The sequence below is a fragment of the Vicugna pacos genome, chromosome 30 (genome assembly GCF_048564905.1).
Source record: "Vicugna pacos chromosome 30, VicPac4, whole genome shotgun sequence".
NCBI lineage: Eukaryota > Metazoa > Chordata > Mammalia > Artiodactyla > Camelidae > Vicugna > Vicugna pacos.
Window position 1 is genome coordinate 5,826,102 of NC_133016.1, and position 15,385 is coordinate 5,841,486.

The window sequence follows — 15,385 nt, forward strand, 5'->3', positions numbered from 1 at the left end:
GACCTATAAAATATTACTAGTTCCCAGCACCATATTCTTGGGTTATAGAAAATGATCAATAAATGTTAGTTAACTATATGAGTGAAATAAATATATCTCGTGATGAATATGGGCTGCAAGAATTGAGGAATTATTAAAAAAAAAGAGTGATGATGATAAAAGTTTAAGAATTACTGACAGATACATCTTCGTGAATTTGCATTTAATTGTGAATAGTTCTTTGGAGGCAGTGCTGTTGAATAATTACTTTGAGAGGCAAGATGATGCGGCTGCAGCTGGTAAAGGACTGGGATGTTTAGGAATGTGCTACCATCCATCACGATGCCACAATCTTAAACACTGTATCTTTGCTGGTACTCAGCTGGAATTGTCTGTGTAGCAGAAAGACTCTTCTGTGGCAGGTATTTTGTAAAGCAAGGATTTGCTGATGCCAAAAAAGCAACATTCAGATTCCAAGTGGGTTAAATGTAACTTAAGCATGACAGCCTGAAATTAGTAACCACATGGACATGTTTATTCAAGTGTCTGGATATTCTGGGACCCAAAATAATCTAATAATTCAATATTTTACTTAGATTGTTGACCCATGAATGTAATATGTGTATAGATTTCATATTTAGTTTCTAAAGAAAAGACAAAATGAGATCAATTCTATAGCTAAAAATGAAGAAAGAACATTGTCTCATTAACTATCTTCAATAAAAGCCTGTGCCTATATCCGCATACACACACACATATTCCGTAAGTCTTAAAAACTCCTGTGTGCAAGTCAAGTTAAAGACATCACTCATATTCCCAGCACAATGCCCTCTCCAGTGGGATTAGAAGTAAGTCGAAAGGCCATGATCTCACATGCGAGTACACATGAAACCTGGACCCAACAGAGTGACTCAGGAATATAGTTGATCAGCAATCTTCTTTTCTCTGGTCAAGATCATTTTGAAGAAGTTCAGCTTCTACATTTGTAACTAATCACATGTCAGGGGCATCTGTTGTGCACAGGGAAAATATGTCATCATAAAAGCGAGAAGCGAAACAGTCCTCTATAAATTCTTTCCTTTCCATCAATTCTGGAGTCTGAAGATAGCAACGAAAGACTGCCAAATGCCAAGAAATAACAACACTTCTTTTAAAATAAACACCATTAAGTAATCTTCCTGTTGCTTAAGGCTGTACTGACCTCGATATTCACCCTTTGTCTGTAACTGGAAAAACAGAGCATAAAAAAAAAAAAAAATAACCCTGACACTGAGTGTCCTTCAAATGGATGGTACATTAAACTCTGCAAATAATCTACAGAGGACCCAGAAGAACTATAACGTTTTCACTGAAACGTCTGCATGCTCTAATGTTAGCAGATTAAACCGAACGGCAATAAACACAGAAAGAGTACAATCACAACGGACACTGGAGAAAGCTGGAAAACAATGAGTAAGTGAATTTATTATGTCATGTGACACAGGGATTGAGACACCAAAGTCTTTGAGGCACATTTACAAACAAATGCAAAGTGATGGGATAACTTGCCCCTAAGGAGTCCTCCCGGGGCCAGATCTGGGCGACACAAAGCAGGTGGAAGGTACCTGTGGTGTCCCTTCCCTGTTGTCTGCCCTCTACTTTCCAAGACACTTTTTTTTTTTCAACCTGGCAACTCAAGTCACCCCTTCTTGTCATGGTTCAGAATGCACCAATCTTCTTGCTGATGCTATTTCTTTCATCTTAAGAAAGGAATTACTCTAAAAAATTCATTTTCAATTTTTACATATTCAAAATTCACCTGCCCCCACTAATGGCTCATTTCCAAGGATTCAAAATACAATTAAAAAGTAGACTAATTTAATCCAGCAGAAAATGAGGCACAAAAAGATGTGGGCAGCACATCAAGTTATCTAGTAAATTGCACTTCTTTGAAATCCATTATGATGCAAGGAAGGTTTCGGCACTTACCATGAATAAATTATTTTATGCCCTTAGTAATGTAAAACATATTGTTTCACTGAAATCTGCTACAGTTTCCATTGGAAAGATCATTTCAATATGAAGTAATTAAAACTGGCTCCAGTAAAATGACATTTTAAAATACTGTGAAATAATTCTATCAGGCAGGTATTTTAAACCAATTTCTAATCATGTCACTTTTTAATTTAAAAACTGCATTTGGGTTTTAGTGCCTGGACTACTGGTCTTCAGGCCTTAGTGTCCATCACAACCACCAGCAGGGCTTGGTTAAACACAGATGGCTGGGTTTCCTCCACTCTCACTGTTTCCGACACAGAAGGTCTAGGCTGGGGCGAGGTAATTTACGTTTCTACTTGTTCCCAGAAGACGGCGATGTTGCTGCTCTGGGGACCACTTTGAGAACTGCTGATTTGTGAAACTCATTTAAATATATTGCCAAGGAAGTTAGCATTAGAGAAACCATGAGGGATGTTTTTGAAAAGTGATGCAATATTCCAGTAGAACCAGCACACTGTATTCAGAATCATTTTCTAATCTTTGCTCAAATAAATTAATCCTATCTCAATCAACTCATGACTGATTTGGCAAGACAGAGTTCTTATGCCAACAGAACAGAAGAAGGCAGAGAAGCACAGAAGAAAGGACGTATGTGAGAGAGAGCTTACAGTTCATCAAGATACAGAGATCCAGCATTTTCTTTTGAGATCACTAACACTAACAATAAAAACACTATGAAGAAGCTCATTTCCAATTACTCAAAAGAATCAGAAAAGAAACTAAATAATAATAATATCCTGAAACATGAATAAAATTTCTACTAATACAGTCTTGTGAAGATTGCTGAATGTGTGAAGAAACACATTTTGGAAGGTTATGTAAAAAACATTAGATTAAAATGTGTTCACACATATAAACTATAGAATTCTAGAGTGAAAAAAAAAATCCCAAACACACTGCCCCCAAAATTGTATTTTGGTAAAATTTAGGTTTGTATAATGGCTGATAAATGAGAAAATATAATTTTATTTTAAATGGCTAAGAACAGTAACAATGTGAAATACTGATTCAACAAATTGTGCTGTCCGACAAAGACGCTCACTGTCATCGCATTGCAGTTAGGTTTACCAAGGCATTTTCACTTTAGGGCTGGATTAAGAGGTCCAAAGGGATATAGATCAGTCCCCAAAGGGCCTGGGGCATGGGGCTAAGGTCACAACCCCAGCAACAGTCTTGAGGGGGCTACAAAACAAGGTTTGGTCAAATGGAATGCAACGAGGTCTGACGAGAAAGGGTAGCTACGCTCGGGAGAAACGGTCCTGGGAAAGAGACAGTGAGACGGCAGGTGCTGTGTGGGAGGCCGAATGGGTCATCAGCCCTGAGAAGGACCGAAACCTTCCTTTCTCAGCCAGTAAGATTTAAACAGATCTGGTTTAGGGCAGGAACTAACCCGCTACAGTATTAACTTGAGCCTGGCAGGTGGAGGTAAGTGGCGCTTGTGGCTGCAGCAGGAGGCAGAGGCTCACAGGCGAGGTCCCTGACATGAAGCGAAACACTATCCAGTGAGTGGAAATCAACAGAATACAAGGCTGGCGAGCTCTTCAACCAGTCTCTTGGTAATTTCCCTCTTGTCAGAGATCAGATGGAAAACTGGTTTTAAAGGAGAACCATGCTGAAAAACAGATAGATCAAGTTTCCTTTACAATAAATTGGAATAATTAAAAAACAGGTTTCTGGGATTTCTGTATTAAATAAGTTTGTGCATCTACCACATGGGAAACACTCAGTGCCTTGGGACTGCATGAACGTGAAACACAGCTTTAGGATATCAGCTGCTGAGTCAGAAGAAATGTGGGAAATGTTTATTGGATGCCAATCCGTTCTTTTCTCAAAGAAAGTCCTGGCAGGTCTTAGCTCTTAGCTGATTGCTGGATACTCCTGTCCTCTCCATCCATCCCACTTCTCCCGCCACCTCAGAAGTTGTGGGTTTGAAGGATGAGTCAAAAGAAAGGATGCAACACGGAACAAGTATTTACACTTAAATATTTGCAAAGCAAGAGATTCATAAATATTAAAATCCATCGGGTTTGCTATGGGGGAGATTAAATTTTATAATAACTTTAGCTAAGTGGGTAGGTGTGAACTCCTAAAACTTCTACCTTCTCTTCTTAAAATTCAGGAATGGCTCAAAAGGAGCATCCCCACAGTAAGAAAGACATTCTTTAGCTCTTTGGTGACATCCCCAATTTTCTGAATTTGAATTCCAGGGTCTTTCATAGAGTACAGGCTTAAAATTTGTTAGAGTTCATTAATTAAAATGCCTACGTATTATTGAATTAAATAACTTTAAGCAAATTAATAATTATATACATACATGGTTATGTAATGATTAATAACTGCTGTGAACAACTGAACAATTTATTACTTTGAATTTCACTTGTTTCTATCACCCAGTGCTTCCATAAAGCAAAACTCACTCTATATACAACTGACTGGTCAAAATAATTTTAAAGATTTAACTGAAACTATTTTATAGCAAGGTAACTCATGTTTTTCCTCTCAAAATGTCCCATGATCAGAGAACTGATATATATATATATGGATGGCACTGTTTAAATTTATTACTACAGCTAGTTCATTAAAAGACCAAAGGTAGTCAACCCATCGAATGTGGAAACGGACCTTGTCCCGTTGGTGACCCTGATCTCCTTGCATAGCTAGCATGAACAGGCCACGTCCTGAATCCTGACCACAGATTTACCACGGTGAAAACAGAGATCACTGCCCCTCTGAACTCAAGCTGCCCCCTAAACTCTCTCGCACACTGCTCTGGTGCCAGCCTGGCAAGACTGGATTCTACCGCTCCCCTAGGATGGGCGAGCAGAGAGGTCAATCTCCCCAGATGGCCAACAATCCATTTTCTACAAGTAGTTCTCTTGCCTTTCCCCCTTCATCACGCTTGGAGGGGATGGGCTCCCTTCTTTCTGCCCTTCTCTTACGAAAGAATCCTCCTCAATTAATCTTCCAGCTTGCTCTTTAGAACTACATGGTGCTTTTCACCCATACTCAGCCACGCTGAGGCTGCAGTACACATTCCTGAGACAGCAAGAGAGCCCCATTCTACGTTCTATATTTAACAATTGTTATATACCAATTCCAAACATGAAATTTTAATATTAACACTCAATTCATACACAGTCTACTAAATGTTACTAGTCAAGGGACCAGAGTGACTGGTCTAATATTAACCACTGATGAATAAGTCCACAAGAATCTGGTGTCTGAGAAACTGAAACTATGCTTGGGAGTGCATTCATCTCAATTTCAAATCTAGCTTCACTCCATTGTTTGATACAAACTGCTTTTTTTTTAACTTTTTTTATTGATTTATAATCATTTTACAATGTTGTGTCAAATTCCAGTGTTCAGCACAATTTTTCAGTCCTTCTTGGACATATATACACTCATTGTCACATTTTTTTCTCTGTGATTTATCATAACATTTTGTGTATATTTCCCTGTGCTATACAGTGTAATCTCGTTTATCTATTCTACAATTTTGAAATCCCAGTCTATCCCTTCCCACCCTCTGCCCTCCTGGTAACCACAAGTCTGTATTCTCTGTCCATGAGTCTTTAGATTCCACATATGAGCGATCTCATATGGTATTTTTCTTTCTCTTTCTGGCTTACTTCACTTAGAATGACATTCTCAAGGAGCATCCATGTTGCTGCAAATGGCATTGTGTTGTCGGTTTTTATGGCTGAGTAGTATTCCATTGTATAAATATACCACCTCTTCTTTATCCAGTCACCTGTTGATGGACATTTAGGCTGTTTCCATGTTTTGGCTATTGTAAATAGTGCTGCTATGAACATTGGGGTGCAGGTGTCATCCTGAAGTAGGGTTCCTTCTGGATATATGCCCAAGAGTGGGATTCCTGGGTCACATGGTAAGTCTATTCCTAGTCTTTTGAGGAATCTCCACACTGTTTTCCATAGTGGCTGCACCAAACTGCATTCTGACCAGCAGTGTAGGAGGGTTCCCCTTTCTCCACAGCCTCTCCAGCATTTGTCATTTGTGGACTTTTGAATGACGGCCATTCTGACTGGTGTGAGGTGATACCTCATTGTAGTTTTGATTTGCATTTCTCTGATAATTAGTGATATTGAACATTTTTCATGTGCTTTTTGATCATTTGTATGTCTTCCTTGGAGAATTGCTTGTTTAGGTCTTCTGCCCATTTTTGGATTGGGTTGTTCATTTTTTTCTTATTGAGTTGTATGAGCTGCTTATATATTCTGGAGATCAAGCCTTTGTCGGTTTCACTTGCAAAAATTTTCTCCCATTCCGTAGGTTTTCTTCTTGTTTTATTTCTGGTTTCCTTTGCTCTGCAGAAGCTTGTAAGTTTCATTAGGTCCCATTTGTTTATTCTTGCTTTTATTTCTTCTAGGAGAAAATTTTTGAAATGTATGTCAGATAATGTTTTGCCTATGTTTTCCTCTAGGAGGTTTATTATATCTTGTCTTATGTTTAAGTCTTTAATCCATTTTGAGTTGACTTTTGTATATGGTGTAAGGGTGTGTTCTAGCTTCATTGTTTTACATGTTGCTGTCCAGTTTTCCCAACACCATTTGCTGAAGAGACTGTCTTTATTCCATTGTATATTCTTGCCTCCTTTGTCGAAGATGAGTTGACCAAAGGTTTGTGGGTTCATTTCTGGGCTCTCTATTCTGTTCCATTGGTCCATATGTCTGTTTTGGTACCAATACCATGCTGTCTTGATGACTGTAGCTCTATAGTATTGTCTGAAGTCTGGGAGAGTTATTCCTCCAGCCTCTTTCTTTCTCTTCAGGAATGCTTTAGCAATTCTAGGTCTTTGATGGTTCCATATAAATTTTATTATGATTTGTTCTAGTTCTGTGAAATATGTCCTGGGTAATTGGATAGGGATTGCATTAAATCTGTAGATTGCCTTGGGCAGTGTGACCATTTTAACAATATTGATTCTTCCAATCCAAGAGCATGGAATATCTTTCCATTTTTTAAAGTCTTCTTTAATTTCCTTCATCAATGGTTTATAGTTTTCTGTGTATAATTCTTTCACCTCCTTGGTTAGATTTATTCCCAGATATTTTATTACTTTGGGTGCTATTTTAAAGGGAATTGTTTCTTTACTTTCTTTTTCTGTTGATTTATCGTTGGTGTAAAGAAATGCAACTGATTTTTGAACATTAATTTTGTAACCTGCTACCTTGCTGAATTCTTCAATCAGCTCTAGTAGCTTTTGTGTGGACCTTTTAGGGTTTTCTATATATAGTAACATGTCATCAGCATATAATGACACTTTTACCTCTTCTTTTCCAATTTGGATCCCTTTTATTTCCTTCTCTTGCCTGATTGCTGTGGCTAGGACTTCCAGGACTATGTTGAATAGGAGGGGTGATAGTGGGCATCCTTGTCTTGTCCCAGATTTTAGTGGGAAGCTTTTGAGTTTTTCACCGTTGAGAACTATGCTGGCTGTAGGTTTGTCATATATAGCTTTTATTATGTTGAGATATGTTCCCTCTATACCCACTTTGGTGAGAGTTTTTATCATAAATGGGTGTTGAATTTTATCAAATGCTTTTTCTGCATCGATTGAGATGATCATGTGGTTTTTGTCTTTTCTCTTGTTGATGTGATGTATTACATTGATTGATTTGCATATGTTGAACCAGCCTTGTGTCCCTGGGATGAACCCCACTTGGTCATGATGTATAATCTTTTTTATGTGTTGTTGGATTCTATTTGCTAAAATTTTGGTGAGGATTTTGGCAAACTGCTTTGTTTTTAACAGTCATATGAAGTGCCAAAAAATTACACAGAACCAGGTATTACCCAGAAAACCATGAGATCTTTCAAGATCATTTTGAATTTTATATTCTTATCTTCACATTTCTATACAGTGGGGATATTGCTGTGGTCAGCCTTCAGTTTCAGCAGCTTTAGAAGTGGAGCCACACTGAGAAAGCAGACATTCTCACATTTAGACACATACTGAGATCTGTACGATACAATTAAACCAGCAATGGAACAAAGCATGATTTATGTTTGTCAAAACTTGTGGAACTCTTCAGAAATTGAGACTCCACTTCCACCACAGTACTGACATTGGCGTAATTTATTTTATTATAATGTGGCAATAGCAATAAATTCAGTTGCCAGATACCAGATCTGCTCAATGGCCGCCATGAATTGGAATCCTTGCAATGCTTGTATCAAAGGGCAGCACTTAAAAGAACATCCCAGTAACACTTTTTAATCCCCCAGCAATTTCTTTCTGTCTTTCCTTTTTTTTTTTCAAACTTACTGTTGACAACATTTTACCTGCATTTTCAAGTAAGTCATGTTCACTGTAGTAAATATAGAAAATCATTTTTAAAAATAAATAAATTCAACTGCTTTTATACCTGTTCGGAGATAATCTCTGTTAAAGTAATGTGTATCTGAATATACAACATATTCACACCCACTTGTTAATACACTAAATATAAAGTACTCAACTTTTTATATTGCATTTAGTATAGTATAAGAATTTTCAAATGCTATTAAATATTCCTTGGGGATATAGTTTTTACTGAATGCATAATATTCTACTGTATAGCTAAGCCATACTTTGTTTAATAATTATCTATTTGATGAGTATTGAAGTTAAGCCAATTTTTGTATGATATAAATAAGGCTGCAATAAAATAACCAAGTTTCAGCTCAATTTGCTAAATAATTCATTCATTTTATATTGAATCATAGGGTTTATTTTATTCTATATAAACATTTTGGATCATTTTAATATCCTTGATTATTAACTTACATTGAGTACTACAATCTGAATTATTAGATTAAATGTCATAAACTCTTTTAAGAATCACACATTGCCAAATTGCTTTCTAGAAATTCCTTACCAATATATATTCCAATTAAAATATATATTTTAAATAATAATTTACATAATGTCCTTTGCCAGATTTTTAAACCAGGTTTACTGTTTCTCTGTTGATTTTAAGAATTCTATATACTAGAAATTTTTCCTTCCATATTTATGACAAATAGTCCATCTCAGATTTTCATTAATTTTGTTTATGGTATTTATGGTCCAGAAAGTAGAAAATAGTCTAATTTTTCTAATAGGTCCTTTATTATTGAAAGAAGGTTAAATATTATCTTACCCTTCTCATAGCTATTTTAGCATTTTATTTTTTACATTAACTGGTATACTAAAGCATAATGAAATGTTTACATCTTACTACTTATAATGTTCTTTCAGTTTTGGCAAATGAACATCAAAACACAACCTTTCTGTCATCCAGAAAGTTCCCTTATGCTCCAGCTGCTCATGGCCCCCTGAAGCAACTGTGGATCTGATTTCTAACACTGTAGGTTATTTCTGCCTGTTCTAGTAGGTTCTTGTGAGCTGGTAGCATCCAGCTTCAGCACATCACTAATTCATTTCCAGTATGTGGCATTCCATTTTTATTTTTATGTATTTCTTTTTAAATTTTTGATGGCTTTTTTTTGATGAGCAGGGGTTTGAATTTTGGTGAAGCTCAAATTATTTCTTTGTACAGTTTCCTTTCAGTGTTTTACATAAGGAATCTTGGCCTATCTTAAAGTTGCATCCACCTTAAATTGATGTTTGAGTATGGTGTGAGGTAAGGATTGAGTTTCATTGTTTCCTGTATAGGTATCCAGTCACTCTAAGACTATTTATTAAAGGAATAGTCCTTTTCTCATTGAAATGACCAATAAGCTTATGAAAAAGGGCCTCGGTGCCCCTGTCAAAATTACTGACCCATAGATGTGGATCATTTTCTTTCTATTCTGTTCCATTGACCTATATGTCTATCCTCTGTCTTGACTGCTGTCACTTACAGAAGTGCAGAAATTAGAAAGAGTGCCCATTCCAACTTGGTTCTTCCGGTTCAAGGTGGTTTAACTGGTGTTGGTCCTGTGCCTTCCAAATGCATTTTAAAATTAACCTGTCAAGTGAGGTATACATAGAAGAGATATAGACATTCTCTGCAGCCTGGAGCCAATCTCAGCATCACCCAGCCTGAACCTGCTGAACCTCAGCCAACCACCCATGCAGGAACGACTGAGACACACTTCCAGGTCTGTGCTACTGAGTTTTGTGTCACCAGGAACACAGCATCATTTTAAAAAAACAACGCTTGGTACACCTTGTTTATAATTTTGTCTCCCTCACTTCTTAAAATTAATGGCCATATTTTGTATAATTCTACAGATACCCTTCTTAGTTCTTGCACAGCGTAGCCTCAAAATGTTTGCTGGGTGAGTGACATACAAGGGTGTCTGAGTGGAATGCAGGGAGCACGGTTACTATGGAAACCCAAGTAAATAATTTAGAAACAACACTGGAATGCTGCTTTGGTTCTGGAGAAAGGTTATGCATACATTCTTAGGCTAAAAGAAGGAATTCATGCCAATTCCAGCCCATTCATAAGCAGGGACTCTAGGTCCAGGAAAAAAACAAACCCTCACATCTGACTCTGCACTGACCAGATGGCCAAGTCTGAGGTTACTTTTCCATTTTGTGCCAGATAGTTATCTCTTGAATCTACAGCAAAGCAGACATGTCCTTGAGTCTACTACCAACTGCAACAGCAGGAATTTTGTACAGGTAAGTTGTTTCTTCGTTACGATGTTTACTTCGCTATCAATGATTAATATGTAACATTTGTCTTCCAGAATTGCTATTACGTACTGTGACTCTTTTATAACTATGATTGTAACACTGTACATTAATATTTTCTTAGGTCAGTGCAGGCTATATTAAATACTACTGAAATACGTGAAGGTTCTGGAAGTTGTAAGAATTTAAAGTTCTAAATATCTACTTAATATGCACTTCCTTGTGGCAGTGTTACTTGAAGTCTAAGAATAACTTGGTGTGTGAGCGCACGTGTACTGGCGTTCACTTAGTTTCCCGTGTACCATGTGGGATTCTGAATCAACAGGAAAGCGGCTGATGGCACTAGATAAAGATGATTACATCAAAGAATTTAATTTAATGAATAACCACTTTTATCTTAGCATACACATTATATCTTTAAAAATTATTTGCACAAATGTTTATTCTTAGCTAGTTTCAGAGTAAATAAGACCAAGCTGTTTGAAGGGTCAGAAAAAACACTAGAGAAGTAGCAATTCTGAATATCCCCCTCCCCCCAAAAATTGCTTTGTATGATGTTAGGATTATTAAATAAACCTAAGAAAAGCATTTATGGCACTGGATGGCATTATAAGTTCAGGTCTTCCCTAAAGCATATACGGGAATTCTTATTGATTTCTTTGTTTTTACTTGTGTTTAAACAAACAAACAAACTTGGGTGTTTGTCTCTTTTTTTTTAAGTTGAGCGAAGCATGAGAGTGAGTCTTCACTTTCTATTACCTCACGTAACCATCGTGACAGCTCCAAAAGTTGGCATTAGTTCATTTTCACACACTAGGAAACTGAAATTAGAAGAGACTCAGGAACTCGTCCTCATTCAGGGGAGCGGCCTGGATTCAGATTGAGCCTGAAAGGGTCTACTCGTCGTTAGGCTGTATCTGTTTGTGCTTTTTATGTAGCGCTAGCATTTAATTCCATGTTCATCCTATCCTAAAAATTTTATATTAAAAATTTCCTTTTATATTGTAGACAAAATACTTTGACATTATTACCAAATTAGAAATAAAAATTACAATAAACCAAAGGAATACATTACTCACTTGGATGAAAACCATACACAAGCCCAGATCTCTAAAGCACGAGTGTACAGTTCACACCAGACAAGCCACACGCAATGACGCTTCCCCCCACAGGCCTCATTTATTCACTTTCTTCATATTTTCTGTATGGAGCACTTGACGAATGTTTATCAGTAAGAGTTTTTTTTTCCCCCTTCTTTTCTTAAACTGAGAATGAGCAGCATATTTTAAGCAGCACGATTACGGACGTTCTGTACTTAGCACAGCTCTCAGAAAATAAATCAGAGAGATGAAATCCAAATGAGTGTGGGAGAGAGACTGGAACAGCAAAAGGAAGCTAGAAAATGAGCCACAGACACGCCTCTGTGGCTTTCTGAAACCACATAGGCGATGTTTTGTGCCTGTGTATGTTCACGACCAGTTAGTGGGGAAAATTTACTTTTTTCAGTCTAGCAAAAAACAAAAAAAAACAATGCTTTTTAATGGGCTATGAGACAGTGATGGCTGTTAGGCCTTTACTAGTCACAACAAGATCATAATCACTAAACGCTACCCAGATGCACTTCTACCTGTGGGTCCAGAACGTAAACCACAGGTAACCGCACAACTTTCTTTTTAATAGTTAGTGTCAAGCTTCACCAATATACCTCAACCTTCTCAAAAAACACCAGCCATCAAAAATTAACACCATGGGAAAGTTTCTCTTCCCATACTACCAGATCTGCTGCTGCTGCTGATAATCACTTTTAAAAATGGGGAGGAAAAAAAAAGTTCACATTACTCTGATTTCATTATTGAGAGGTGTTAGTCAAAAATAAATTAAGCATAAATTCTTAAGAGACATCAGAAATGTTAGATTAGGGAACAGTTCAGGTAGTAAACCACGTGACACATAAACCTCAATTCCGTCACACCCCGAGATTTCAGCCTCTGTACTTCCCCACATGTCATAATCTATGGACTGAAACGTGCCCCCTAAAGTTCACAGGTTAAAGCCCTAAGCCCCAAGGCGACAGGAGTTAGAGATGCCGTCTTTGGGAGTAAAGTTCTGATGAGGCCACGAGGGTGGGGCCCTCGTGACAGATTAGTGTCCTTCCTTCTAAGACAAGACAGAAAAGAGCCTGTTCTTTCTCTCCCTCAGCCACATGGGGACACAGTGGGAACACAGCCTCCAGAAATTAATTCCTGTTGGCCAAGCCCTCCAGCATATGGTATTCATTACCGCAGCCTGACACAGACATAGCGTTAGCCACAGTCCCCAAAACCTACTGAAAAATAACATGACAAGCCAAACATCTTAATTTAGATTCTAAATCCGTAACAACCCTCAGAGAAGAAAATGCTGGAATGTTGTCCACTCACAACCTTACATATAATGAGTTAACTTCCTGGTTATTCACTGAGATAAGCAGCAATGTCACAGAGCAAGGGGGCAGGAGACCCGGGTTGTCCCTTAGAATCTTCCCTAGTTGCCATGCAGTCTCGAGGAAGCCCCTTAACAGCTCAGGCTGGTCGGTGTACTTTCCTCTAAAGAGGACTCGTCTGAAGCATCTCTGAGGCCCTTTCCAGCCTCAAAGTCCCCCAGCGCCGAGCGCACTTTAGAAGGGTGGGAGGGGGCACACACTTACCATTCTGTTCCCGCTGCACTCCTGCCGCCAGGAGGTCAGGCTCCCCGAGGCTGATGTCGTTCAGCCGGGTCCCCAGACACTCCATGCAGAGATGCTTGCACCACTCCTCGGCCTCCAGCTCTGGAAAAGAGCACATGTCACCACGGTCAGGCACGGCTGTGCAGGAGTGATGGAGGAGGAACCAGTGTCCCAGGGAAGTGGTAAACGTTACAAGTCTACCTTCAGAAAACCAAAAAGCCACAAACAAGAAGTGAAAAAAATAATTAAAAAATTAAAAACCCTCCATAGTTGTTTTCCACAGCTTGACATTATAACATATTTTAAAGTGATTTTAACCTATTTCAGTGTATTTTATCTTATTTACAAATAATATAGATGATTTGTTTGTTATCTAGTATATTTTAGATGGATTTGATTTGGAGAGGGAAATTACTTAGAAAAATAAATTAAATATAAAATAAAAATATATAAACGAATAGCTGAAACATGTCAAGCCAGGTTAAACAAGTGGATGTCTTCCTGAATGTGACTCAGATCTGTGCGGGCTCAAAGTCAGATTCCCGAGCCACCCTACACTGCAGTGGATCATACATCAGCACAAAAATGTTACAGCTTTTCTTTTGCAAATGTCACAAATGGGCTATCCTTACTTTAAAAACTTTGGGGATAGGATATGAGAGATAACTTTTCCCTTTAGAAAACTTCAGTTATCTAAGATATTGATGGCTCTTTTTACTCCCATTACGTCCCAACTTCCTTATATTCACGTTTTTTCTTTGTTTGAAACATTAGACTACCTTATACCTACACAGCATCTTGTAGTATTTAATGCTTTCACAGACATGGATGAACTTGATCCCAACATAAGCCCCGTGTGGGGGAGACGGGTGGTGTCAGACCCGTGTCTCAGAACTTATCATGGGTCAGCGCCAAGACAGAATTGGAACCCAAGTCTTCTATTTTTATATATGGAGATCCAGAAAATAGGAGGTTAAAAATTTGGAGCAAAGGACCTAAACAAATCGCTGCACGGTAATTGGATAAAAACTTCCCATTGAAATCTGCCCAGAGAACTTTCTGACTTTTTCATGTAGCATCAATCCGTACTAGGACAGTTTAATGTAGATTTCCTTTCAATCTCTGGTTCCTCTCTGTGGACAAGATCCCAGCCTTTGCCTTGGCATTTTAAACTCGCTGTAAAAAGTTCTCTGTGACAAGTTTTCTTGATTCCAGGGATCTGGGTACCAACTGCTCTGCCCAACAGTCAGCACCATCAGTCTGGGCGGTGCTTTCTTCCTGTGGTCACACCGCCTTAGCATCACAAATGAGTCTGATCAGTGAGAGGCCAAGCCAAATTTGTCACTTGATTTTTAGTTTTATCAAGACCGTAAAATATTCTTAGAAAACAAAGAGAAAGAGCGTGCAGTTGCCCACAGGCGCCACTCTAATGAAAACACAAGTTCCCGTGTTTCAGTCACAGAGGTGAGTTTCCTTCACGAGAGGTATGGTTTGCACCCTTCGGGGACCATCGTCTGTAGCGTGAGACTCAGCACCTTCCTGAGCTCAGGAGACAGTAGATTCTCAGGTGAGCCCGGCTCCTTGCCCAGCGCAATCTGAGGCTGGGTCTGGCTGGCGGGCCTTTCCTCAGGAACCTAGAAAATGATCCTTTCCAATCCCAAGGTCACTAATATAATAAAAGGGCGTCGTTGAGACTCACAGCTTTCTTTAAAAAATATTTTTTCTTCTAGTGAGCGAATGCCAGCCTTCACAGAAAAATTTACAGGAGCTACAACAGCATATATGGAAAATAATTTTCATTAGATATATAAGTTTTGACTTCTAAAATTTATGAACATTTTGAAAGTTTTGCTAACAACAAATCAAAATCTTAAGCCAATTTCCATGCTGTCTTTCTAGAAATCCTTGACGTTTCTACTAAGGGAAATAATACAACCATATTTTTTTCCTGTTTGCACTGTAATGTTTTGAATATTTCTCAGAACTCCAAAACTTTAAATCATCAGTGAGATGACATGCAATTAACATCTCAT

At 38.1% G+C, this 15,385-nt stretch overlaps 1 protein-coding gene and 1 long non-coding RNA gene across 3 annotated transcripts in view; one reads left to right on the forward strand and one right to left on the reverse strand.

Annotated features, from left to right (window-relative positions):
* The window catches only part of DOK6 (docking protein 6), a 272,876-nt gene that overhangs the window by 104,782 nt on the left and 152,709 nt on the right, over window positions 1-15,385 (reverse strand). The window contains exon 4 of the mRNA XM_006215593.4: window positions 13,335-13,454. Coding sequence (XP_006215655.1) covers window positions 13,335-13,454 — 120 coding nt within the window. The remainder of the gene's footprint in view (window positions 1-13,334; window positions 13,455-15,385) is intronic.
* Window positions 10,388-15,385, forward strand: part of LOC116278872 (uncharacterized) — a 29,311-nt gene continuing 24,313 nt past the window's right edge. For both annotated transcript variants that reach the window (XR_012065758.1, XR_012065759.1), the window contains exon 1: window positions 10,388-10,636. This is a non-coding gene — a long non-coding RNA (uncharacterized lncRNA). The remainder of the gene's footprint in view (window positions 10,637-15,385) is intronic.